Raw genomic sequence first — 24,553 nt, forward strand, 5'->3', positions numbered from 1 at the left:
AAAAAAGATGAACATTACCAGCGTCATGAAACATTTCCTGGCATGGCACTCCAGTGACTAGGAGCACAGTTGTCCTTTCAGGATAGCAGTGGCCTTACGCACTTGTCACAGTTTCACTTGGAAAGGAATTTGCAGTAGTGCGCAAAATTCCACCAGTTTGTGTCTTTGTAGTTTCTCTGTTCTAGAGCACAATTCTTTACACACCTATCAATCATAAACTCCATGACATCTTGGATTCTACTCCCCCCTCATCTTTGATAATGGTCTCATGTTGAGTTTATTCTTGAGCACACATTTGGGGAATCATTGTTATGCTGAAGACGAGCAGATTTTCGAGTAATGTTCACCTGCAACCATACATTTATTGCAGGACCTCCACCCAAAATCTACTCTTGTAACATTCACTTGAGCTATTGCCTTGGTTTACTCCTTGCTTAATTTGAGTTGACTTTGGTCTTAAGTTCCTGTGTTTGTTGATGGTGTCACCTGTAGCCTGATACATTACTAAAATAATCACAAAAGCCAAAAGTAAAGAAATGCATTTAAAGGGACACTGATAATTTCCGTTGGAAGAATATACGCGGGTGTATCTGGAAAAGCAGAGCGTGGCGCACATCTATGAGCGAGAGAGACATAACTGAAACAGATTAAAGCTTAGCTCACATGCAGACATTGACAGGCCATTGTTGTCAGTTTTATACTAGCGATTGGAGGAAGTGCAATTAAGACATTTTGAGAATGTAAAGAGGAGTATATGTGGAAAATTCGGACTTATTGAACAAATGCATTTGCCAGTATTCAAGCTAGGCACAAATCTGCATATTTGAAAGACCAAAATATTTATAAAATAATCTGAATGAACTGGCTGGAGCTAACCAAAGGAAAGTTAGGGAGGCACTAGCAGTGTATTCATTGATGGATGGATCTACTTCACTCAAGTTGAGCTCTATATCGAGTAATCTGTGCACTGCTGCCGATGGTCTGATGTCTTTGATGCTGAGGATGCAGTGGTGCATGAGGGCAACAGTAGATTAGCTCTAATTGCACTCCTTAAAAACACAGCATGGACGATTGCAGTAGGCGGGTCAGTAGGGCCGCTGTTGATATTTAAGTTGAGCCTGTGCAGTGCACGAGCTGCTCTGTGAGGCATGCTGTATTCAGGTATGGAGTTGACGTTTCGCCCACTCTGCCCATATTTTTCATTGGCTTGTGGCTTTGTCCTTTAGAAACTGTGGCTTTTCATTGGTCAATAGGCTTAGTTGTCCTCCTTTAGTAACGCCTTGTCTCATTTTTGTAATCTCCCACGAGGACACCCCTGTTACATGTGTTGTTACTCAGTAGACTTTTTTTACAGCCTCCGAGCACTGTTTGCTTAAATGGTTTTCTCCTGCCTGCGTTGCAGGCAAGACACGCTCTCCCCCATTGCTTTAAGAATTTTCTTTTTTTAATAGCACAACACTCTCATACATGGCGGTTGTGCCTTTGGTTTATTTTAGGCACCGAACGCGGTCGCATGTTTTTACTTTAGCAATTTTTTAACTTTTTTTTTAAACTGTCCCATGCCCCACTTTCACGGCAGCCGCGCCCCGTTCCTTAGACAAGACGCTTCTAAGGAAAGGGGCGTGGCTGCCATTCAAATGAAACCACGGCATGGGGCGTATACTGTGCATTCACTTTAATGGCGGCTTCGCTCCTTTCTTTAGCCACAGCTCATCTAAGGAAAAGGGTGCAGCCGACATTAAAGTGAAAGCGCCTCATGGGCGCTTTTACAAACAAGCATTTGCAATGCAATGGGTGTCACATTTACAAGAGTTTTGTAAATACGAGATCTATTGCATTGCAAATGCTTGTTTAAAAACTTTTTGAGGTTTTTTCATTTTGATGCATCTTGGCAGAGTCAATATGACATTTAATTACTTACAATTGTCAAATAGCGGCTTGAACGCTTGCTGTTGATCACTAGCTCATGAGTAGAAGGAGAATGCGATGGCTATGCAATTCACGCTGGATTTTTTTAGGAGAGTGCAACTCCAACATGTTATCAGGTGGATATATCTCTTGAACAGTGAATATGGGGTGAGGGCAGGGGTGCACAACGGTTTGAGCGTGAGTGACCAGGGATACAGGAAGAGGGTTTTGGCAGGTGGGGAAAATTGGGAGTCACTATGGTAGGGGCTATGATCCACAGCTGAGATAGTTGCCGGATGGTCTTTGGCAGGATATGGGGAGAGGCCAGGGCATCCTGGGGGAGGGGTGGAGGTGTTCTTATCAGGTGCTGCCCTGGTCTATATGGGATGGGTGGTGTAGCCAAATGGCCCTGGCGGGTAGATGGGGCACCAGCCTTCCACATCTCCTCACTGAACTGTGTAAGCATGATGTCCCATGCTATGGCTATGGGCTGCTTGCAGAGGCAACGTGCTTCTCTGTAGAGGTTCATTCTTTCGGCTCTCCCCATTGGAGAAGAGCAACCTGCCATTGTATCGGGAGTGGTGGCTGGGGAGCTCTTCAATGCACGGTGAGGACGTGCTTAGCGAGCAGTATGCCCAGATCTGCAATACGGGCCAAAGCCACGTGTTTATTTTCTCGTATATAGATCCCGAGGGCTGTCAGATCCCATGTAAGAGCTGCCCAATAATAATAGTGCTATAGATTAAAAATATCCTGAATGAATGTAGGAATATCTTGAATCAGGATTTTATCACCCTTATCCAACCAGAAAATTGGTTTGCTGGCCGGTCGGATTTTTGATGTGTATTGACTGCAGAATTTGTTTAGCGAAGAATGATGCATGGTATATACTTCAATTTCGTGAAAGTTATTTTGCGTTTTCCACAAAAAACGAGTAAGCATGTTAAGTGTCCTTGGTATTCATGCCTAAATAAAGGAGTGGAGCAAAGAACAAGCTGACTGAAGTGAGGAATGACCAGTAGAACTTAGATGTATTAATTTAAATCAAGTAACTAAATGTTTAGTGTGTTGAATGATTGTTGGTAGCAGTAGGATCAGCTACGGGGCATACTTCAGTCACCTCCAGCTAGGCAGTAGACAATCATTCACCCTGAAAGAACTAAATGAATGCCAAAATCCTATGGCAAGGTTACATACGTATAGTGCCTGTCAAGGATCTGTCACAATTATATAAACCACTTTCGTCTTGTTGACCCGTGAACACAAATACTAAACAATATTTTATACTGACACCAGGCCAATGTTGCTCCGGAGAATAAGAAATATTAGACGCTGTAGAAAGGATGCCTAGACCCTGAAATCTTTAAAAGATCATGAAATTGAGCTATACAACTGTTCATAATCCGTCTCTTGCAGTGCTTTTCATCCACAGTGTTACAGAGGAGCTGTATTGTGCTCTGAAAATTACACTACAATATATGTTATGTTATCTTGATTTGTATATCGCACTAATCACAGCCGGCTTCAAACATATTGAACATACAGCATTGTTGCAGTGAGCCTTGCCACGTCTTCTTACCTCCACTGACCATTAGGACAGAAAGTTGGGCTTTCAAGATTAGCGTATTCACCCATGGGGAAATTATAAATTTACTCAAATATTTTCTTTCTGGTTTCCTGCTTGTCTGAAGTACGGGGACTTTAGAGGTTCGTGCAGAACTTTAACCTTTTTTCCTGGAACAAGTGGGAGCTGAAGCCAATACAATATTTTATCTTGACGCAGAAATTGTCCCTGAAGAACAGCATGTGCACTTGTATTCTCCTACAAGGTTGAAGGGTCATAATTTCACCTGAGGCCTCTCCAGCAGCACCGCAGTAAGACATCATTGACCTGGAAACAACCTTTCGTTTGGAGAATAATATGCCCACTACCGGGCATCAGAGTAGCTACCCAAGCATTTCACCAAGCCGAACATCGCGTCCTGCTCTTGGCGGGCAAACAAGCTTCTGTAGCGGAGAAGGTTGCTGTTCAGTTTATATACTTGAAGAACATTGTATGCCTTGACTGTCGTAAACGGATGAAAAATGCTCCATGAGCATGAGACGCGCTCAGAGGATCAGACTTATAGGTGACTCTTTTGCATCTGGGTAATTGCACAACTGCTTTGTAACTCATGATCATAACTTTTAATGTGGCATTCGTCCCGGTCTGAAATATTTCCTTGGCTCAATTTTTTAATTCATTGTTCGGGCCAGAATGAACCTGTCCCTTATGCAGTGGATGCAGAATGAGGAGAGCTGTTAAACTCCTTGTGTTTTTCAGAATGGTGCACTTACATTTGGGTCATTTATCGCTGAAAGAACTGCTGACTCTCATGAGTTCTGCATGTACATCTTAGAACAATTTGTGAGACCCCCCATTTTTCAGAAGTCCACAACTGAGGGTCAGGCAGTGACTGTACATGTTCATTTTCAGTTGAAGAGGCTGCCCCTCAGATGAAGTTATGAAGAAAATGTGGACTTGACTGCATTTTTGTCAAATAAATTTGACATTGTAATTATATTAGAAAACACATTAATGGAATGAATTGCCTGTAAGAATCTAGTGTAATATTTCGATTGTAACAGGTGTATGTGATACAATCTGATGTTTGAAAGCTCCAGGAAGCGGGCCATCCCAGTGACATGGAGGAGAGTTCCACCCTTTGGAATATTCAAAACTATTGAAATGAAAGCCGGATTGGAAACCTAAGACATCTTTGTGGCATTTAAAAAAACTCTGTCTCCAAACATTAATTGAGTTTGTCTTGAGCTCAGTATGCCCCAAAAGTGTCCTTATTGGCAGAACATATTATTGGCACAGCACTATCCATAACGCTGTGGCACAACAGATGATCTATAGGGTTAGTCTTATTTTGAGACTAGTCTCTGTGGTAAATGGCAGTAGTGCTGGCTACTGAGGAAGTGGAAGGGGCATTCAATGAGAGAAATATGCAGTAGGATTACGGAGGACTATTGGAGGGATCCTGTGAGTAAGAAACGGTCTCACTGTAAAATCTGTTGGTTGTCTTTTGGATGTTGAGTTGGGAGGGCTGTTTGTAGTCTGTGTTTTGTATATTAGGCTCAATCAATCAGCTCCTATTTTTCATCAATCCGGTATTAGCAAATTGAGAATTTTGCCAGAAAAATATTTAAAAGTTTTTAATTTGCTGGTTTTCTAGAATTATTTTTTTTTGTTGTTGCTGAAAATCTTTGGATATTTTGTTGTCTTTAAAATTGTCTGAGGTGAGGAGGAGCTTTGCGCGCATCCAAGATGGCCGCGTGAGCACAGGGCTCCCAAGACACTCGTAGCCCCCGCATATATCCTGCCACTAATCCTGTCTGCTGTTGAGTTCTTCTTGTAGATGAACCACGGGAGAATCGCACGCCGTAATCCGTGTCCTGAACGGACCCTGGTTGCCAGAGTTGTGAAGTTGGAGAGTTTGCGGCCTCTACCTCTCGGAAGAACGGGGCTTGTGTTGGCAGAGTGCCCGAGGTGTAATTCAACAACAGCGACGCAGTTTACTGGAAGTGGCCAGTCTGGCCTTACTTTCACTTTCTAATTCGACAATTGGGCACCATAATCGGGCCTGGGTACATTTTGCTTGAACGGCTGCTCCTATCGCTATTGGTGTGCCCGATAATTTGTACAGTCGGCTGAATGGCGACCTCTTGCCTTGAGGGCTAGGTGTCTGGCCGTCCATCGCTGAAGCTTTGGGGTCGATACCTTCCTGTACTTTGACTCTGTGGGAGCGGTGCAATAACGTATCGCTGATCGATTACTCAACAAGGTCCGGAAACTGGGAGATCGATCTTGTCTGTTGACGGTCAGTCTTGAGTCCTGAAACCCCACCCCTGAATTGGACGACGAATTGGGATTGTCCTGCAATGGCGAACAAGCCGGAGGGGGACAAACAGAAATCGAAGACCACTAGACTGGGTGGATACACCCAATCGAATGTTATGGACCGCTATGCCCAAGTTAAGGGGTCACCTAGTGGGCCGGGTAGGTCGCAGGACGAGGCGGAATACTCCTCGGCTCTGGCGGCCGAACCAACGTTGCAAGATGTAATGGCCGCCATCAATGGGATCAAGTCCTCCCTTGAGAAGCAAATGGAGACCCTTGCTCATAAGTTGGACACAGTATCCATCGAGGTTAATTTAATTTGGGCAGACCTCACGAAAACTAGCGAAAAGGTCCAATTGTTGGACTTTAAAACGTAGAGTCTCACGGATGACGTCACAGACTTGCAGACCGAGGTTCGGAATGTGAGGGCCTTGAATGACCTTGTTGTCCGTCGCCTGGAGGATTTTGAAGGAAGGGCCCGGGGGAACAATGTGCGTATCATTGGAGTGCCGGAAAAAGCGGAAGACAAAGCGGCTGATCTTTGTCGAGGATCTCATTGTCAACTATCTTGCACCCAAAGGTCTGAGCAAGTTCTTTACTGTCGAGCGGGCACACCGTATCCCTGGCGGGAAGCCGCGTGTGGGCGCCCCGCCTAGGCCCATGATAGCTCGGATATTTAACTTACGAGACAGAGATGCCATCCTCCAAGCCTTCCGAGCGGGTGGGCCCTTGAAGTATGAAAACCCGTCCATCAGTTTCTTTCCGGACTTCATGCAGGCTGTCCAAAAGCAGACACTCAGTTTTCTGGGAGTGAAAAGAAGACTTCGGGACATGGGACTCAAGTATGCCATGCTCTACCCGGCTAAGCTGAGGATCGAACATGGAAAGCAGGTCTACTTCTTCGACAAGCCGGAAATCACGGCCGACTGGTTGGACACTTTGTCGGCCCAGCAAGAACCAGAGAGACAGAGCGGTGGTGCAGAGGGGGGATCGCAGGAGCAGGAATGAGTGTTGTCGTTCTGGTATCTGGGGACACCAGGGTGCTGACTATTGTTGTGGTTCTGTTCTCATCATATTGATGTAAGCAGTAAGAGTGGGGGGTTAACGGGCTATCGGTGGGTCTCTCTCCTCCTCAGATCTACTTCCTGTAGTTTAGTTTAGATGTGGGGGCGATGGGGCGAGTTGGGGTGGCTTTATAGTCGGAAGCAGGTGTGCAGGGAGGGGGGTATTGTAACGGGATGTTTGGGGGGGTACTGAATCTTTGTTTTGTTCATGTTCCTGCAAGGCACTGTATCGCGAGAATTTTTCATTGTTGTGCTGGACTCAGAGGAGGGTTGGGTCTTCTTTTTCTTTCATGATGGGGGGTAGGGGGTTGAGGGGGTTGAGCTGGAATATGAATGGGTTGGGGGATATGATTAAACACAGCGTAGTATTGCAATTTCTCAAAAGGCATTCTCCTGATGTGGTGCTACTTCAAGAAACCCACTTGGTAGGGAATACTTGCTAAGCGATGAATAAGAAAGGATATCGACTTGTGGCTCATGCTGGGTTTACGTCTGGGTCCCGAGGAGTTGGGATCCTTCTCAAGAATTCTCTTCCGTTAGAGGTGGAATCTATTGTTTTGGATGAGAGGGGGCGCTATGTTGCGGTATCGGGACGCTGGGAAGGCCGTACTCTCTCTCTCTGGTGTCTATTTATGTTCCTCCTGGCCTGCAGTCTACGACCTTTGTTGACTTGGGAAGGGTTATACTAGATCTTCCTAGTGGTTTCTTGATTCTCCGTGGTGATTTTAATGCGGTGGTCTCTGGTGTGTTAGATAGGTATCCACCTAGGGATGTCAGAAGGGCCCATAACTGGCTGCCGGACTTCATTGAGACACTGGGCCTAACGGATTGCTGGAGATTACTTCATTCTAGTCAGCAGCAATATACCTTCCACTCAGGCGCCCATGGTAGTCTTTCGAGGATCGACTATGTTCTGGCTAGAGGTATCTCAGATCACTCCCCGCTTTGGCTTAGATTTGAAGTGGCTCCTGGCTCGGGGGGTAGGATAGCCCCCATTAACCCTTGGTATCTGCGTAATCCTAAGATTTGGAATGATTTAGTGAAGGTTTTGGAGCATTATTTCCAGGAGAATGAGGGTTCAGTTTCCTCGTCGATCTCGCTATGGGAGGCCTTTAAAACGGTGCTCAGGGGTCAGGCTTTATCCCTTATTGCAGGTGTCAAAAAGCAGAAAGAGGAAGATGTGGTTAGAGTTGAGGCTGAAATAACCGACTTAAAACTGGAACTAGAACACGAGGTGACCCGCGCTAGAATGCATGTCTTGCAACTGAAGCAGCTAGAATACAGAACTTTGGTTACTGACGGGGCGAAGGCCCTTAGTCGAGAACAGCAAGGGCGTCTTTATGACGTCGGTGACAAGGCTGGTAAATTAATTGCCTGGCTGGATAAGAAAGATAGAGCTGGTCGTGTGGTTCCTGAGGTTGAGATGGAGGGTGGTGCTTGTGTAACCGACCCGCAGGGGATAGTGGACTGTTTTGCCGACCACTTTCTTACTATCTATTCTTCTGTGTCGGATAGGCCGGAGGAAGATTCTTGCTTACTGTTGTGGGACATAGCGCTTTCGTGCCTGTCTGTGAAAGATCGTGACCTCATGGATGGTAGGATTACCGCGAATGAGGTGGCCTTAGCGATGCGCTCCCTGCACTCGGGTAAAGCAATGGGCCCCAAACGGTCTCCCAATCGAGCTTTACAAGCTTAGACCGGACAAGATTGTTCCCTATTTGAGGGACATGTTCCTGGAGTCCCGGGAGTGTGGTCTTTTCCCCCGAGATCAGAGACTGGCGTCGATAGTGGTGATTCATAAGGAAGGGAAGACTAGGAACAGATGTGTTTCGTATTGGCCGATCTCGTGTTAAACTCGGAACCCAAGATTTTGGCCAAAATATTATCTAACAGATTGATTAAGGTCATTAGTGAGCTTGTCCATCCGGATCAATCAGGCTTTATCCCGCATAGGAATACGGTGTTGAATCTTAGGCGTTTGCACAGGGTTCTTGCGAGGGCCTCTACGTTTCGGGAGCCGGCCATATTGGCGTCGCTGGATGCCACGATGGCTTTTGATACTGTGAAGTGGCCGTATTTATGGGCAGTTTTGGCTAAATTTGGTTTCGGCCCGGAATTCATAGGCTGGGTGCGTCTCCTCTATACAGAGCCTCTCGCTCAAGTGGTTGTTAACGGTCGTGTTTCGGCGCCATTTTGTCTTGGGCGGGGCACTTGACAGGGCTGCCCGCTCTCTCCTCTTTTGTTTTCATTGGCCCTCGAACCTCTCGCGACTTGGCTTCGCTGGGAACCTTCGATCAAGGGTATTCGATGGTCTCCGCAGTTCGAAGATCGCATTTCCTTATATGCGAACGATATATTACTTTATCTGACTTCTCCCAGGAAATCTTTAATTGTGCTCTGTGACGTGTTGGCTTCCTATGGTAGAAATTCAGGATTGATCATAAACTGGGCGAAATCCTATTTGTATGTTCTGTGTGGTGATGCCCCTGTTCTGCCTCGTAACTGTCCAATTCAGATTACAACGGAGGGGTTCAAATATCTCGGTATATATGTATCCATGGATCCCGTGGTTAGATACGAAAAGAACCTTCTCCCTCCGTTGACTTGGCTGAAGCGAGATGTTGCGGGCTGGCAGAAGCTTCAGCTTTTGATGTTGGGGCGGGCTGACCTTTTTAAAATTGTCGCTCCCTCGTTTTCTCTATGCCCTTCAAAATACTCTTGATATTGTTCCGGCTAGTTATTTTCAAGAACTGGAGGGTTTACAGCGGAAGTTTTTGTGGGATGGTAGGCCGTGTATAGCATTAGCTAAATTGACACTCCTGTGGTATGATGGGGGAATTGCTCTCCCTGATATCAAGAGATATTATTGGGCATCGCAGTTGGGGGCTATTAACCATGGTACGTATGGGACCGCATCGGATCCTGGCTATGCCATGGATAGATGGATACTTCCTGGCGGCAATTATAGCAGATCGCTGTACACTAGGTCTGTGGAGAACAGTTTGACTGGGCCGACCAGGGCGGCCGTACAGATATGGCATGATGCCACTAGCTCGCTTGGATGGAAAGATCGTTTGACTTTAGCGACCCCGCTCTTCGGCTCTGAGAGATTTGGCAGACTATGGTATACCAAGGGTTTCGAAAATGGGATCTTATAGGCATTTCCACAGTGGGCGACCTCTGGGTGAAGGGAAAGGTTAAGTCGTTTGCAGCCTTACACATTGAATACGAATTGGGAGGGACGGAGTACTTTCGTTATGTGCAGGTTCGTCACGCACTGACATCGGTTTTCCCGGAGGGAGCAGAGATACCGGAAGCAACCCCATTGGAGGACTGTATATTAGATGGTCATTTGCCTGATAGCACCATTTCCCTAGTGTATAAGAAGCTGATCAATCATAGAGCTGTCCTTTTGAGAACATAAAGGGATAAGTGGAACCGAGACGGCCTTGAACTTGATGATGAGGACTGGCAATCGGCGATCTCCTCACCGAAGGAGGTCGCGATTCCGGCACGACTGAGATTGGTTCAGCTTAAAATTCTGCAAAGGGTCTATGTCACGGTCCCCGTTTGATTCGAATGGGTTTCACGACGGAGGGTCTGTGTCAGCGGGGATATGGTCAATTGGGGACGTTTCTGCATATCATATGGGAATGTCGGTAAATGGTTGAAAACTGGGGCAGGGTCCATGGGGTGATGCAGGAAGTGATGGGGGTGGCTCTCTTACGGGAAGTTAGGAGATGTCTGCTGAATATTTGGGAGCCGACTGATCTCAATACGACGGGTGACTTTGGGGGCCATGATTGCCAAACGGAACATAGCACAGCAGTGGGGGTCCCAGAGGCCCCCCCCTATTGAGGTGTGGATAGAAAACATGGACTGGTGCATGTTCCGGGAAAAAACTGTGTATTTGGCTCAGGCCTCCCGTGGAAATGGAATAATGTTTGGGGCCCTTGGAATCAATATAGGGGAAACATATGTGTACCGCCTGCGAATGCAATCTTTGAAGTCCCACTTTCCCCATGACCCCTTGCTGTGAATGCTGACGCCATATTTATTCTGTACCTTCTCCTCCTCCCTCCTTCCCCCCCCTCCTTTCAATATTTACTGTATTGTATGTTGACATTGTGGACGACCCTCGTATGTTCTCTACGCTCATGTATTCTGTGGTTGCCTTGCTTTAATAAAAAGAAATATAAAACAAAATAATTGTCCGAGGTAATAATTCCTGTGTGGTTGAAAGACTGAAATCTCCAAACATGTTAAACAACAAATATAATCCAAGAAAACTAGCATATCAAAAATGAGTAAACCGAAAAGTAATCTACATAACACACACACATACACTCTTTCTCTCGCTCCCCTTTCTTTTCAAGCATTATGTTTTTCTTTTTGGTTAAGCTCTTCACTAGAATGTGTTTTTCCAGCAGTGTCCCTTGCGTACGTCTCCTCTCCTGTACTCTGTGTTTCTAACTGACGCCTGTGTGTTTCTCCAACGCCCCTCCTCCATGTTGCGCGCACTCTTGTGTCCTCTCCCGATTGTTTTTGCATGCATTTGCTCCCCCTCTCATATTACGCTGTCCCCGCCAGACCCTTTGTGTTACTTCACTCCACCCACATCCACCATAATTCTCCCCTCATTGTCACTTATAAAAAAATAAAACACTTTCACACATGTTTTATTTTTGTATTTGCTGATACAACTTGGATTGGCAAATTAGAAAAAGCCCAGCTTCCTTTTGTAGGAATACGTGGTGCTTGTCTCTAGGCTTTTTTATCTTATTTAGTCATGCATTGAGATGTTGTACATCATGACTAAAAAGCATTGACAAGGCCAATCTTAGTGGTGAGACTTGTTGGCTTTGCCATTGCTTGCTTGCTGTTCTTGAGTTTAGCGGCTTAACATATCACTACGGTACAAACCCCTTCCCATCCATCGTATGTAGCCAATGCAATTTATTTGAACTTACTTGCAAGATCATATGTTTAACTTAAAATGGTATTATTTAAAAACAATATCTGGGTAGTTCCTCTACTTATGCATGTGTGCAGAGAGCACAGTGGAAACCTGTTCCTAAGATGTGCATCTTAACCTGTTGTAATTTATTGATGGCACCTTCATTAAAATCATGCCACATCAGTATGTACCTTTCGTTGCTAAGAGCATCCAGATTTTAGCTTATCATTCCAACCAATGCTTAAAGTCATACCCTAAATGAAATCCAACTTTGAATGTGAATTTCCTAGTGCATGTTCAGTATCTTCCAAAGATATTGAACAATCGGAGACCCATTTCATCTTGTTTGTGGTTTATCGGTGTGAGGCAGTCTACATGACTGATTGAATCTTCACAGGTGTTTAACTTACATCTTTTCGATAGATAAACAAATGAAGAACCATTTCTAACCCCAATGTTGTGCAGTTGAGAATAAATCGGTGATATGCTAATTTCTCCAGAATTAGGGTGTATTTCATAGATTCACATGCTTGAATATTCCCCGTCGTCGAAGTGGGAGCCCCACGGTAAATAAAATAGCAATAAAATCCCAATAAAATATGTATGTAAAAACATAACACATAAAAATACACACTAGAAATAGTTGCAAATACCGGGTCATAATTTCCACATAGGAATACATGGCAAGAGAGAAAACATTTGCAACATATCCCTGTCATTATGTTAGTCCAAACTACAGCCAATCAGGCGGAAGCACCCCTCCAGAACCTTCTCCTCAGAGGCTCAGGCCCTCAGATTTTCTACTGCACGTCGTGTGAAGGGAGTCTCCCTGAGCTCTGCTTAGTTTTCTAGTTTTCTCTGGTTTTCCAGTACTTTCTACAATGTCTTCAAGTAAGAAGTCTTTGTTTAGACCTTGTTCTTCTTGTGGGAACTTGAGACTTTATTCTGAAGACCCCCCACAAGAGATGTATATACTGCCTCTATCCTGACCATGAGGTAGGCAAATGTAAAATCTGCAGGACTTTCTTCAACAAGACCTTAAACGATAGGGAGGGTCGCCTCCTCCTCTGGTTACAAAGGCTGAAGGACCAGGATTCAGCTCTTTCTGACGCAGAAAGCCTGGTGTCAGGTACTTCTAAAGCTGCCTCAAAGCGTAGCAATCTGCAGAATTTACCTTCTCCCTTCTTAAAGAAGAAGAAACTCTCACTCTTGATGGCTCCTGTGGTGCCCCCGAGATCTGGCTCTCGGGCGTCTACGGCTTCTTCTAAGCACGTTTCCACCTTAAAACGTGTAAAATTGTCGACGGGAGCATCGACGATCGTCCCGACGACGAGATCTGCCTACAGTGACGACGACGTCGGCTTCTGGTTTGTCGACGGTGGCTGTGTCGACAGCGTCTATGTCGACAAAGGTATGCCTCAGTTTTAGAACTGTCTCGTTGACGATTCCTATCGCCTCGACGTCGAAGAAGAGTCTCTCGTCGTCATCGAGAACTACGTCGGCGAGAGTTGTCAAGAAGGCCTCCTCGTCGTCGGCCACTCCGTCGACGTTGGTTTTGTCAACGACGGCCTCATCTAAGACGATGGCTCCGTCGGCCGTGGTTCCGGCGACGGTGGCTCCATCAGTGGTGGGGTGGCTCAGTCGACGGTGGCTTCGCTGACGAATGTCCAGTCCTCGTCGACGGCTTCAACAACGATTTCGTCGACGGTGGTGCCATCATCCTTTGCATCCTTGCCTCTGGTGCCGATTCCTTCATCCTGGTCTGGCATCTCCTCCGCCGACCCTTTGCACCAACGTCGCCAAGTGCCTCTGGAACAGCTTGACATTCCACGTGACACGCAGCCTCCGTAGCCCCTGTTTGCAACAGGTTCTGAGCAAGATTCTGTTTCTGAGGACGAAGAGGATGATCATTTCCGGGCAGCACGTAGCCCTTCTGAACTATTCATAAAGTGCCAGGACTATGGGGATGATCATGAGGAATCGTATTCTCAGGAGGAAGAGCCGTCCACTCGATTGGAGAAAAAGTATAAGGCGCCCCAGGGTTCTCCAGCTTGCCTGGTGGCGCAGCCTAACCGGATTCGGTAGTCACCCAGGCTGCCCAGCGTCGTTACAGAAACCCATCTTCCCCGATTACGGCTCCTCCGGATCGTGAAGGTCGTCGGCTAGATGCCATTGGGCGAAAGTTCTCAACTATGGCTTCTACTACGGTAAGGGCCGCTAACGCTTTGGCCATACTGAGACGTTACGATCGTCAGATGTGGTCTGACATGTCCAGCTTGGTTGCCCTCATTCTGGAGTCCTCCAGGGCTGAGGCTCTTAAAATTCTCCAGGACGGGGGAGGAGAGTCGGAAGAGATCATTGACTGCTCTGTGGATATTGCCTGCACTGGCTTCCGTCAACTTGCAGGGGCGGCTGTTCTACGGCGCCAGTGTTGGCTACGGCCTCTTTTCGCCAGGAGGTCCAGGCAAAAATTCTCGACATGCCTTATGACGGTGAGTCACTATTCGGTCAGCATGTAGATGAGGCGCTACAGACAATGAAGAAAGATACCGAAACGGCTCGCTCCTTGGGCACTTTAGAGTTCCGAAAGCAGCCCTTTTGTGGTGCGCGCGGACGCGGCACCACCTCTTCTTTTCGTGGAGGATCGAATCAATACCGCTCCTATGGCCACGGAAATTAACGGTATTCCAACCAGCAGCAGCAGTCCTCACGCCAGCAAACTTCCAAATCGTAGCGTGGAAAATCTTCCTATAGGCAATGACTTTCCTTTCCCGCGCAAAGTTGGAGGTCAAATCTCCCTCCTCTTTTCTCAATGGTCCTCAATCACCTCGGACCGTTGGGTATTGGACATTGAATCAAAGGGCTATGCCTTGGCGTTCGTAAAATTTCCTCCTCACACTCCTCCAACTGGTCCACCTCCTAAGCACTTCAAAGAACTTTTCCAGCAGATTCACATCATGATTCAGAAGGGTGCCATCGAAGTGGTTCCCAAGTCTCAGAGGGGAATGGGATTTTATTTCCGGTTTTTCCTCCTCAAGAAGACAGGCGACTGGCATCCAATTCTCGATTTACGGGCACTGAACAAATACCTGAAGTGCCAGTACTTCCGCATGCTCACGCTGATGGAGATCTTACGTCTTCTCTGCAAGGACGACTTCATGACCACCATCGACCTCCAGGATGCTTATTTCCATGTGCCAATTCTTCCTAGTCACCGGAAGTACTTGCGCTTCCGGGTGGGGCGGAGAGACTTTCAATTCAGGATGCTGCCTTTCGGCCTGCGCTCCGCCCCTCGTGTCTTCACAAAGGTTTTGGCCCCAGTAGTGGCTTACCTACGTCTTCAGGGCGTCCAAATCTTTCCCTACCTGGACGACTGTCTCATCAAGTCGCAGTCTCACAGTCAGCTGTCTCGAGACACTCAACTCTGTCAGGACTTGTTTCGCTCCCTCGGCCTGTCCATCAATGCCGAGAAGTCTCAGGTCGACCCAGCTCGTTGCAGGACTTTTCTAGGCGCCACTCTGGATACGTCACTAGCCAAAGCATTCATGTCTCACGAATGTCCGCTGCGAATTCTACGCCTGGTAACCCTCCTTTGTTCAAAAGTCAGTTTCCATTCGTATATTGAAGTCTTTTCTGGGAATGGCGTCCTCATGCATCTCTGATACCAAACTGCAGGCTCAGGAGTCTCCCAATTCAGGAAGAATTGGACGGTCAGTGGCGTCAAGTCACCGGCCCCTTCAACGATCTTGTTTGTGTGACCGCCCGGTTGAGTTCGGCTCTCCAGTGGTGGGCACAGCCGTCCAACGTGGCTGCCGGGACCTCCTTCCTCACCACAACCCCGGAACTCACTCTGACCACGGATGCCTCCTTGGAAGGTTGGGGCGCACACCTTCAGGGGCTGTCCATCAAAGGCAAATGGACTCAGTCTCAACGCTCCTGACACATCAACAGGTTGGAGATGATGGCCATATTTCTGGCTCTCAAATCGTTCCATCTTCTGATCCAGGGGGAATCGGTGCTCATCCAAACAGACAATACCACCAGTATGCACTATGTGAACAAGCAGGGCGGCACCAAATCTCCTCTCCTGTCTCGGCTGGCACAAACTATCTGGGCCTGGGTGCTTCGGCACCACGTTACCCTGACGGCAGTTCATCTACCAGGCATCTCGAACATCCTAGCCGATGCCCTCAGCAGGTCCGCATCCTCGACGCACGAGTGGGAGCTACATCAGCCGACTCTGGACTTCATCTTTCGGCGTTGGGGTCATCCAAGCATGGATCTCTTTGCGAGCCCAGCGAACCGGAAATGCCCATCCTTTGCAAGTTGGCTTCCCCATCCTGAATAGTCCGGGAATGCCCTTTTGATGGATTGGTGCGGTCTATTTGCCTATGCCTTTACGCCGATTCCACTGGTTCCTCGAGTGTTGTGGAAGATTCGGAGACAGCCGTGCCACATTCTCCTGATTGTTTCCAGATGGCCTCGACAAGCGTGGTTCTCGGAACTGCTGCTTCTTTCTCAGTGGGAACCCATTCTCCTTCACCCTCGAGCAGACCTCCTCACGATGAACGAGGGCCTGATCTGTCATCCAGACCCCTCCTCTCTCAGATTTTCAGCCTGGAACCTGAGCACCTTGAATTTGCCCATTTGAACATCCCGCCTGCATGCAGAGATATTCTTGCCAATGCCAGAGCTCCATCTACAATAAAGACTTATAAACTCAAGTGGAAAAGGTTCTGTCACTGGTGCGTGGTTGCCAACATTCATCCTGTCCATTGTACTCCAGCGCAGCCTTTTCTGTTCTTTCTAGAGCTGGCACAGTCAGGGCTCCACTTTGAAAGTTTTCTTGGCAATGACTTCTCGCTTCCGGTTGGATGGCTCCTCCTCTCTCTGCTCTTCCAGAATCAATTGTCAGTTCTTTAACCCCTTCTGTGCTGCGCAAATTTTGCTGCGGTGCTGAACGTTCCATTGGGCCTATGGAACCATGATGGAACGGTTCCGTCATAAGCACAGGCCAACTTACGCTCATGACGGAACCGTTCCGTCATGAGCATGGAAGGGGTTAAAGGACTGTTCAGGAAGTTCTCGCCCATTAGGTGTCCTCCTCCTACCTGGCATCTCACATGGTTTCATTGTTTTGACACAATTCATGAAGGCACCATTCGAGCCTATCCACAAGGCGGATTTGAAATTTTTTACTTGGAAAGTGGCCCTTCTCCTTGCTTTAACCTCTTCACGGCGCGTGAGTGATGTTCACGCCTTTACCATTAAACCTCCTTTTCTCCAATTCAAATCGGACTGTGTAGTGCTTCTCACAAACCCGGCTTACATGCCTAAGGTGCCCACTGACTTTCACCTCAATGAGCCTGTTCTCTTAAAGACTACATCGATAGGACGCACCCTTTCGCAAATCTGATCAGCTGTTCGTAGCCTACGGACGCATTTGCAAGGGGCGTTCTGTCACCAAGCCAACTATTGCACGTTGGATTTCTTCAGCAGTTTCCTTCTGTCACCAGAAGGCTGGCAAGCCTCTTCAATCCTCAGTGAGAGCTCATTCTACCAGGGCGATGTCTTCATCTACGAAGCCGATACGGCAGTGGGACAAGCAGTGCTTCGCAATCTTTTTAACTAGGGTGAGCCTCTGCTTTCTACCTTCCACCTATATGGTTTGTGTAATGATACGGTTGTTCTTATTATTATTGTTCCTCCTGGCTATGCTTTGGTGCATCTTCATACCTCTGCATTGCTGATTTTGCTCTAGTGGCCAGCTATTACTGCTCACTATTCTATTCAAGCATGTGAATCTATGAAAGACACCCTAATACTGGAGAAGAACAATTGTTACTTACCTGTAAACAGGTGGTTCTCCAGTATTGGTGTCTTTCATAGATTCACATGCGACCCGCCCACCTCCCCCCAGAGGATCGCTTCTCCTCCTAGACTCTTTTGTCACTCTGGTGCTACGAAAATCTGAGGGCCTGAGCCTCTGAGGAGAAGGTTCTGGAGGGGTGCTTGCGTCTGATTGGCTGTAGTTTGGACTAACATAATGAAAGGGATATGTTGCAAATGTTTTCTCTTGCCATGTATTCCTATGTGGAAATTATGACCTGGTATTTGCAACTATTTCTAGTGTGTATTTTTATGTGTTCTGTTTTTACATACATATTTTATTGGGATTTTATTGCTATTTTATTTACCGTGGGACTCCCACTTCGACCATGGGGAATATTCAAACATGTGAATCTATGAAAGACACTAATACTGGAGAACCACCGGTTTACAGGTAAGTAACAATTGTTCCTATATACCATTCTACTTCCCGTTCCCCATTCCTTTGACACACCCCTTACCTGACAGCAGCTTAAAAACCTTTTTCTTCACAATCAAAACACAAGTAGTTAGTGTAGATTGTATAACTTATTATAGCTGTTTCTCCTCTTTTTTTTTCCTTTTTACCAATAAGCATTGTTAAAAGTAGATATCTAGCAAATGCACAGTTTTTACCTGCCCGAAGTAATATATGTGCTCTTTTAAAATTGTAGAATTTCTGAACCCAGAGAAGTGAACACCATTTTTCACAGCAAGAACTTCAGTGTGGTTTCCACAAAATATCTGCTATAATGTTTGAAATACCCCCTTTCCCACCTAGGTATTGACAATGCTGTGTTTTTGCCCCAAACAGTGCAGTTTCCGGTTCACTGTCCCACGGGGAGCCTGGCCAGGGGCTAGCAGATAGAGTCGTTAACTGCAGAGAGGTGCTGGACGCCCTCAATTTGATTGTGCTGCAGGTCAGCTCTTTCCCATACGCGTTGCAAACGCAGCAATCTAGGATCAGCTCTTTCAATGAGGTCCACTGGATCCAGCCGGACAGCGTGGTAAGTTTTGTTTTTATTACGCTCCCTTTTCTCCAGTTGTTAACATTTCACTGATGTCAAGCCTTAAAAAAGCCACTGATGCTTTTTTGTTGGTCATAGATCATGACATTGCACCAGTGGACATTGAAGAGAAAATATGTCGGGTCGCTTAAAAACCTCAAATTTCTATTGATTTGAATTTTAATTGGCAGAGATGATTAATCCAGGAATGTCGATTTATAGCAAAGAGGTGGACCGGATTAGCTATTAATGCCACAGAAGGCTGTCCGTTCAAGTGAATATGCCCATGTTAAGCTGATGGCTGCCTTCCCCTGATGGCATTAGTCAGTCCATGTTCTCTTGTTTTTATAATAACTATGTAACTTGAGCAATAAGCTATGGTGCAAGACGTCTATAATTCTCTATGTAGAGGTATGAAAACAAAATGTCAATAATCCAAATGTTTGCCAGTAGCTTTGATAGATTGACAGCTATTCGGCATCTACTTCTCATTCTTTGCCAAGTAAGGTTGATATTGGCTATGCTCACTTGATTCAAAGCATCTATAAATTGCAAGGAAGCTGTGCAAAAGTACCTTTTCCTTCCTTTAATCATTACAATTTGTAATTGTTATACAAAAGTTAGTTTGCATACTCTATACTCCTGTCACCAGCACATTCTGTAATTTGACACACGTGTGGCAACACAGCATAATTGAAATAAGAAAGTCCCATCTGCCCTCACAATGGCTGATCTATCTGTGTGCCTGGTAATTTTTGATGTGAATATACGATTCCTGGGACTTTAATATCCATATTAAAAGCTAGTGCTCTGGTGGCGAAACGGTTTTACTTCAATGCTGCGGTGGGAAAGAGGTCATAGCTGTAATCCTCTCTGATGGTATTATTTGTCTTGTGCCACTTCATCTGATTGTGTTTTTGCTCCTGTGTTGCAGGAGGAGATGGATAGCCAGGAAAAAGTGTACTTCGGTTTGAATGAGTACAGCAATTCTCTACATTGGGGAATCACAAGTCCTCTGCTAAGGTGTGACGAAACATTTGAGAAAATGGTGAACACACTCCTGGAGAGGTAACCAATGAAGGAGGCTGTATCTTTTATGTTTGGTATTCATCCCAGCTTCTTGGTGACATAATGACTTCACCTGGTATACACAGCTGGCGCTATTCTGTTGATAATATAGCATACATTGCCATTGTGTCTAGCATACTGTGCTGTTATCACATTGTCTGTCAATCATAGATGGCTCCTACAAATTCTAGGCTATTTGTTCTGACCATCAGTGTTTTATGTGAACAGAACATGCTATTTGTTTCTGAATGTCTATGCTTGTATATTGTCACATCCTACATACATGATCTCTTCAAGGTGCAAATCCTGAAGCAGTTTCCTAGAGATGTGTTTTGTGTCTAAATATGCAAATTCTTTTGAAATTCTGTGCTTCCTAAATTCAAAAGCCTGTTGTCCGATTGTGGGCCATGGCGTTCCTTGCCTGTGCATTTGACTGATGCGTTTCCTGTCTGGGCCTGCCAGATGGGCTTCCTCGTCGGGCTGAGCATTTTTTGTCCACGCCAGCCTGTGTCATGTCGATTTCCCCAATGCAGTGGGCTTGCTTCGAAATGTTCCATCAAAAAACATTATACACTTGTAAATTGTTAAAAGACAGCACACTTTTGCAATACAATATTATTTATAATCAACCATATAACTAGCCCTAAAGTAAATTATATCAAGAGTTAAAGACTATATCTGTTTGCACTCCGCATACGCATATTCAGACACCAGTGTTTACAGTGTCTGCACCTCATTGTTCTTATCCACAAAGTAGACTTCTAGTCCATAACAATGTGTGTATTGTGAAGAACACTGTCCATACTTGGAGCAAATTCAGGGTTAACAGATCAAAGCAAATCTTCATTCATGGTCCCTTGTGAGCTTGTTTTCTTGGCTTTACATTTTTATATATGCTGATCAACTTTTGTCAGAGTTACTTTGACTGATGCATTGTAGTGCTTGTTGTTTTTAAAACCTCAGTCTTTTCTTTCAGGCATCCTCGACTGCACAGTATGGTGATCCGATGCTACCTCCTTATACAGCAATACTCTGAAGCCCTCATGGCTCTTACAACAATGGCTTCCCTCAGAGATCACACTACGCCCGAGACCCTCAGTATCATAGACGATCTTCTCATTTCCCCAGGAAAAGACAAGAGCGGAAAGGGGCATATGTTAATCATCCGGATCCCTTCGGTACAGCTGGCCATGTTGGCAAAAGAAAGACTGCAAGAAGTCAGAGATAAACTTGGCCTGCAATACCGGTTTGAAATTATTCTCGGAAACCCGACTTCGGAACTGAATGTGGCAAAGCACTTTGTGGCCCGTTTAAAGGTGAGTGACCAGTTTGAGTTCATTTAAATTTGAAGTACAAAAATGTTTGGGCCTTCTCTCAAAAACCCTTATTTCAGATTTTAGTTGTCAATGAGTAGTACATTAGAAATCCCATTTCTTTGTCTAAAACTGACACTTGAACACACCAGGCTCCAAAGTCTATATGATGGCTCTATCCTGCAGAAGAATGAATGATTTGTGATGAGTAGCTGACTGCAACGTCATTTTCTGTTTTGTCTTGACGGACGTGCTCACCTTTCATTCGAAATCTCAAAGCCAATTATATTGCGTAGTTGAAAGATAGTTGAGAGGCCTGAGTCATTGCTATATCAACTGAGATGGAAGTTCTTTACATGAGTTGGCGTGAGGACCAGGTTCTGTTCTGGTTCGTTCTCTGCCAACCTGCAAAAGCTCATGTTTGGTATGTTGAAACTTGGTCTCATCAGGCCCTCAGTAAATTAGCTTTCTGAAAGACAACTCTACTCTCTGCAATGGCTGTACATCGCTGCTGCTTAGTGTGTGTGAGACACCAGTCTGTTCAATGAACCAAGCCTATATGGTTCTTTCTGAATGGTTGCTATTGGCCTCTTTCTTGTTTGACTTCTGGAGGTCACCAAGATTGCTGACATTGTGTTGCAGGAAGTATGCGGCTTGAAGGGCGTGGCTAAGCACGCAATGGCGGCGGACGCGCTAGGGTAGAGCTCCGGACTGAGCTCCCCTCCTGCAAGCCATAACTCCACCATAATTATCCTGACTTGGCCAAAATCATCAGCGGAGCTGCAGGGTGCAAACATCTACTGCCCTGCTGATTTTGACGCCGAGGAGCCCATTCCAAGTACACCGAGGGCTCCGCTTGGGGCGGTGCCTCCTCTGCTTTCCCCGACCTGCAGCCGCAGCTACGTGGCGCCGGGGATCGGCTTTGTTTACAAGGCCTCGGAAACGTGGCCTACATTTGCAGAGCGAGGGAGCGGCAGTGGCGACGTCCTCCCGGGCTCGCTGGGTTGAAACTGTGGAGCAGGGGTGAGTCTATACTGGGACATCCCCGCACCTGTTGCCCATCACGAGTGCTCCCCTAGTCGGCGGCATTGAATTCCGGGCGCAGGTGCCCAGGCGGGGATATTGGCTGCTGCTACGGTGAGGCCCACGTGAGAACAGCGGCTCTCGCAATCGTCCATGGCAGTGGCTGTGCCCAGCGGGAAAGATGGTGCCCGTGTCTCACCGCCCCTGCCCCCGACTACTGGGAACTCCCAGGGTGACGTAAGCAGAGGTGCCCGCTCGGTGCTGTGAGGGGTGCGGGCCATACTGCACAGTCAGTACAAAAGGGGGTGGTGATGGACTGAGCATCTGAATCAATCAATCAAACACTCACACCCAGTCAAAAGATCTGTGTTTAATCCATCACCGTTCTTTAGCCCACTCTGCCACCCCAGTTCAGACATGGCTATATGCAAATCAGTCTGACCCTGTGCCTCATGGGAACAGTCCAGCCCGAACTGCCAAGCCATGCCTTCCCTGGACTGGAAACAAGCTTCCGAGGACCGGTTTCTGGCATTCCAGCCGTCTTCAGCCCGGCTTGCTTGAATCCAGTGGCAAAGTGAGCAAGGGACTCACGTCTGAGCATAACCTGCCACACTTATGGCGGCCAAAAGCGGTACAAAAGGGGGTGGTTGACTGGGTGTGAGTGTTTGTTTGATTCAGATGCTCCGTCCATCACCACCCCCTTTTGTACCGCATACTGCACAGTGACATTCATTCACCCCCCAAATCGAGTGGGATGCGTTCAAAGTTGTCACTAGGGGTCATTGTCTGGGTACGCAGGCAGGCATGCAGAAACCCATAGATGGGGAACTGACACGCATAGAAGCTGATTTGCTTCAAAAAGAGCGGGAAACGGAGGAGGGCGACGGGGAGCCACTGTTGGAGGCTTGCGGGGACCATGCACGGCTACTAGATAGGCTACGACATTTAAATTATGCAGCTCATTCAGCGCGCACTCATCACCTTGGTGATAAACCAGGCAAGTTGCTGGCGTGGTTGATTAAACAAGATACCCAGACATCGCCGGTGACCGCAATTCACACCAAGCCGGGTGATGTGTCCACACAGGGTGCCATTCATAATGCCTTTGTGGACCATTATGCGGACCTTTACCGCTCTCGATTGGAGGTCCCCGCTACTAGCATAGCTGAATATCTTTCTGATATAACCCTACCCAGATTGGACGACGCGCAACGTGATGCACTAGGGACCCCATTGGCGCCTGACGAACTGCACACAGTCATTTTTTCCCTCTCTAATGGCAAGTCCCCAGGCCCAGATTGGATACCTGCCGAATTCTATAAGGCATACTCTACTATTTTGATCCCCGAGCTTCTGCGGATGTGTGAAGCGGCCATCGAGGATTCTTCCCTCCCGCCCACATTGAACGAAGCCAACTTAATCTCCCTCCCGAAGCCCGGAGGAAGGATCATACCACCCATTGGCCCTCCTAAATACTGATTACAAAATCCTAGAGTCTGCGCTAGCCCAGCGCTTAGCCCCCTTGGTGCCCAGCCTCGTCCACAGTGACCAGAACGGCTTTGTGCCTGCCCGTAGCACTTCACTTAACATCCGCCGCTTGTTCCGGGTACAGAGCTTAGCCACAAAACAGTGGCCCTACTCAGGCTGCTTGGTACTCGACCTTGAAAACGCTTTTGACTCTGTGGAGTGGCCCTACCTGGTGGCGGTGTTGCAGAAATATGATCTTGGGGACGACTATATCCAAATGGTGGAGCTTTTGTATCAGAAACCCACGGTATGGGTTCGCATCGGCATGCTGCTGTTAAATACCATTCGTGTTAGTCGGGGGACCCGACAGGAGTGCCCCCTGTCCCCCTTACTTTTCTCCTTGGTGATGGAGACCCTAGCAGCGCAGTTGAGAACCTCTGGTATAGACTGGGGAATCCCCCTAGCGGATGGTCTGCATGCGGTATCTTTGTACGCCGATGACCTACTTCTATATGTCGGGGACCTGACCCGTTTGCCATCAGCACTATCTGATATATTCCGTACCTTTGAGTTGATGTCGGGGCTTAAAGTCAATTGGGCCAAATCTGGGGTATATTCCTTTGATGCAGCCACGCCAGAACGTGCAATTACCATTAATGGTGGGCGACTCAACTGGTACCCTACTACATTCTGCTATCTCGGAGTGTATGTTTATAGAACCCTTACGGATGTGTTGGAAGGCAACTTAGTGTGTGCAATTTCCTCCCTGCAAGCGCAGATGACCTTTTGGAAGACCCTCCCCCTGAATGTGCCCAGCCGGATCACGTTCACAAAGATGATAGTGTTGCCACGGTTATTGTACTACTACACCAATCTCCCGGTGTATGTCCCCACACGTATATTCCCAGTACTAGAAACTTCAGTTAGGAATCTTATCTGGAATGCAGGGTGACCCCGAGTGGCGTTGAGTACGCTCTATGCATCTCCAGATG

General features: G+C 46.9%; 1 protein-coding gene across 6 annotated transcripts in view; it reads left to right on the top strand.

The window, feature by feature from the left end:
- GREB1L (GREB1 like retinoic acid receptor coactivator) overlaps positions 1-24,553 on the top strand; it is a 558,043-nt gene that overhangs the window by 420,909 nt on the left and 112,581 nt on the right. For all 6 annotated transcript variants that reach the window (XM_086965622.1, XM_086965621.1, XM_086965624.1 and 3 more), the window contains 3 exons: positions 18,498-18,690; positions 19,625-19,758; positions 20,735-21,074. In XM_086965622.1, the coding sequence (XP_086821748.1) occupies positions 18,498-18,690; positions 19,625-19,758; positions 20,735-21,074 (667 nt within the window). The remainder of the gene's footprint in view (positions 1-18,497; positions 18,691-19,624; positions 19,759-20,734; positions 21,075-24,553) is intronic.

This window comes from Lissotriton vulgaris, chromosome 4_1, assembly GCF_964263255.1.
Source record: "Lissotriton vulgaris chromosome 4_1, aLisVul1.2, whole genome shotgun sequence".
Lineage (NCBI taxonomy): Eukaryota > Metazoa > Chordata > Amphibia > Caudata > Salamandridae > Lissotriton > Lissotriton vulgaris.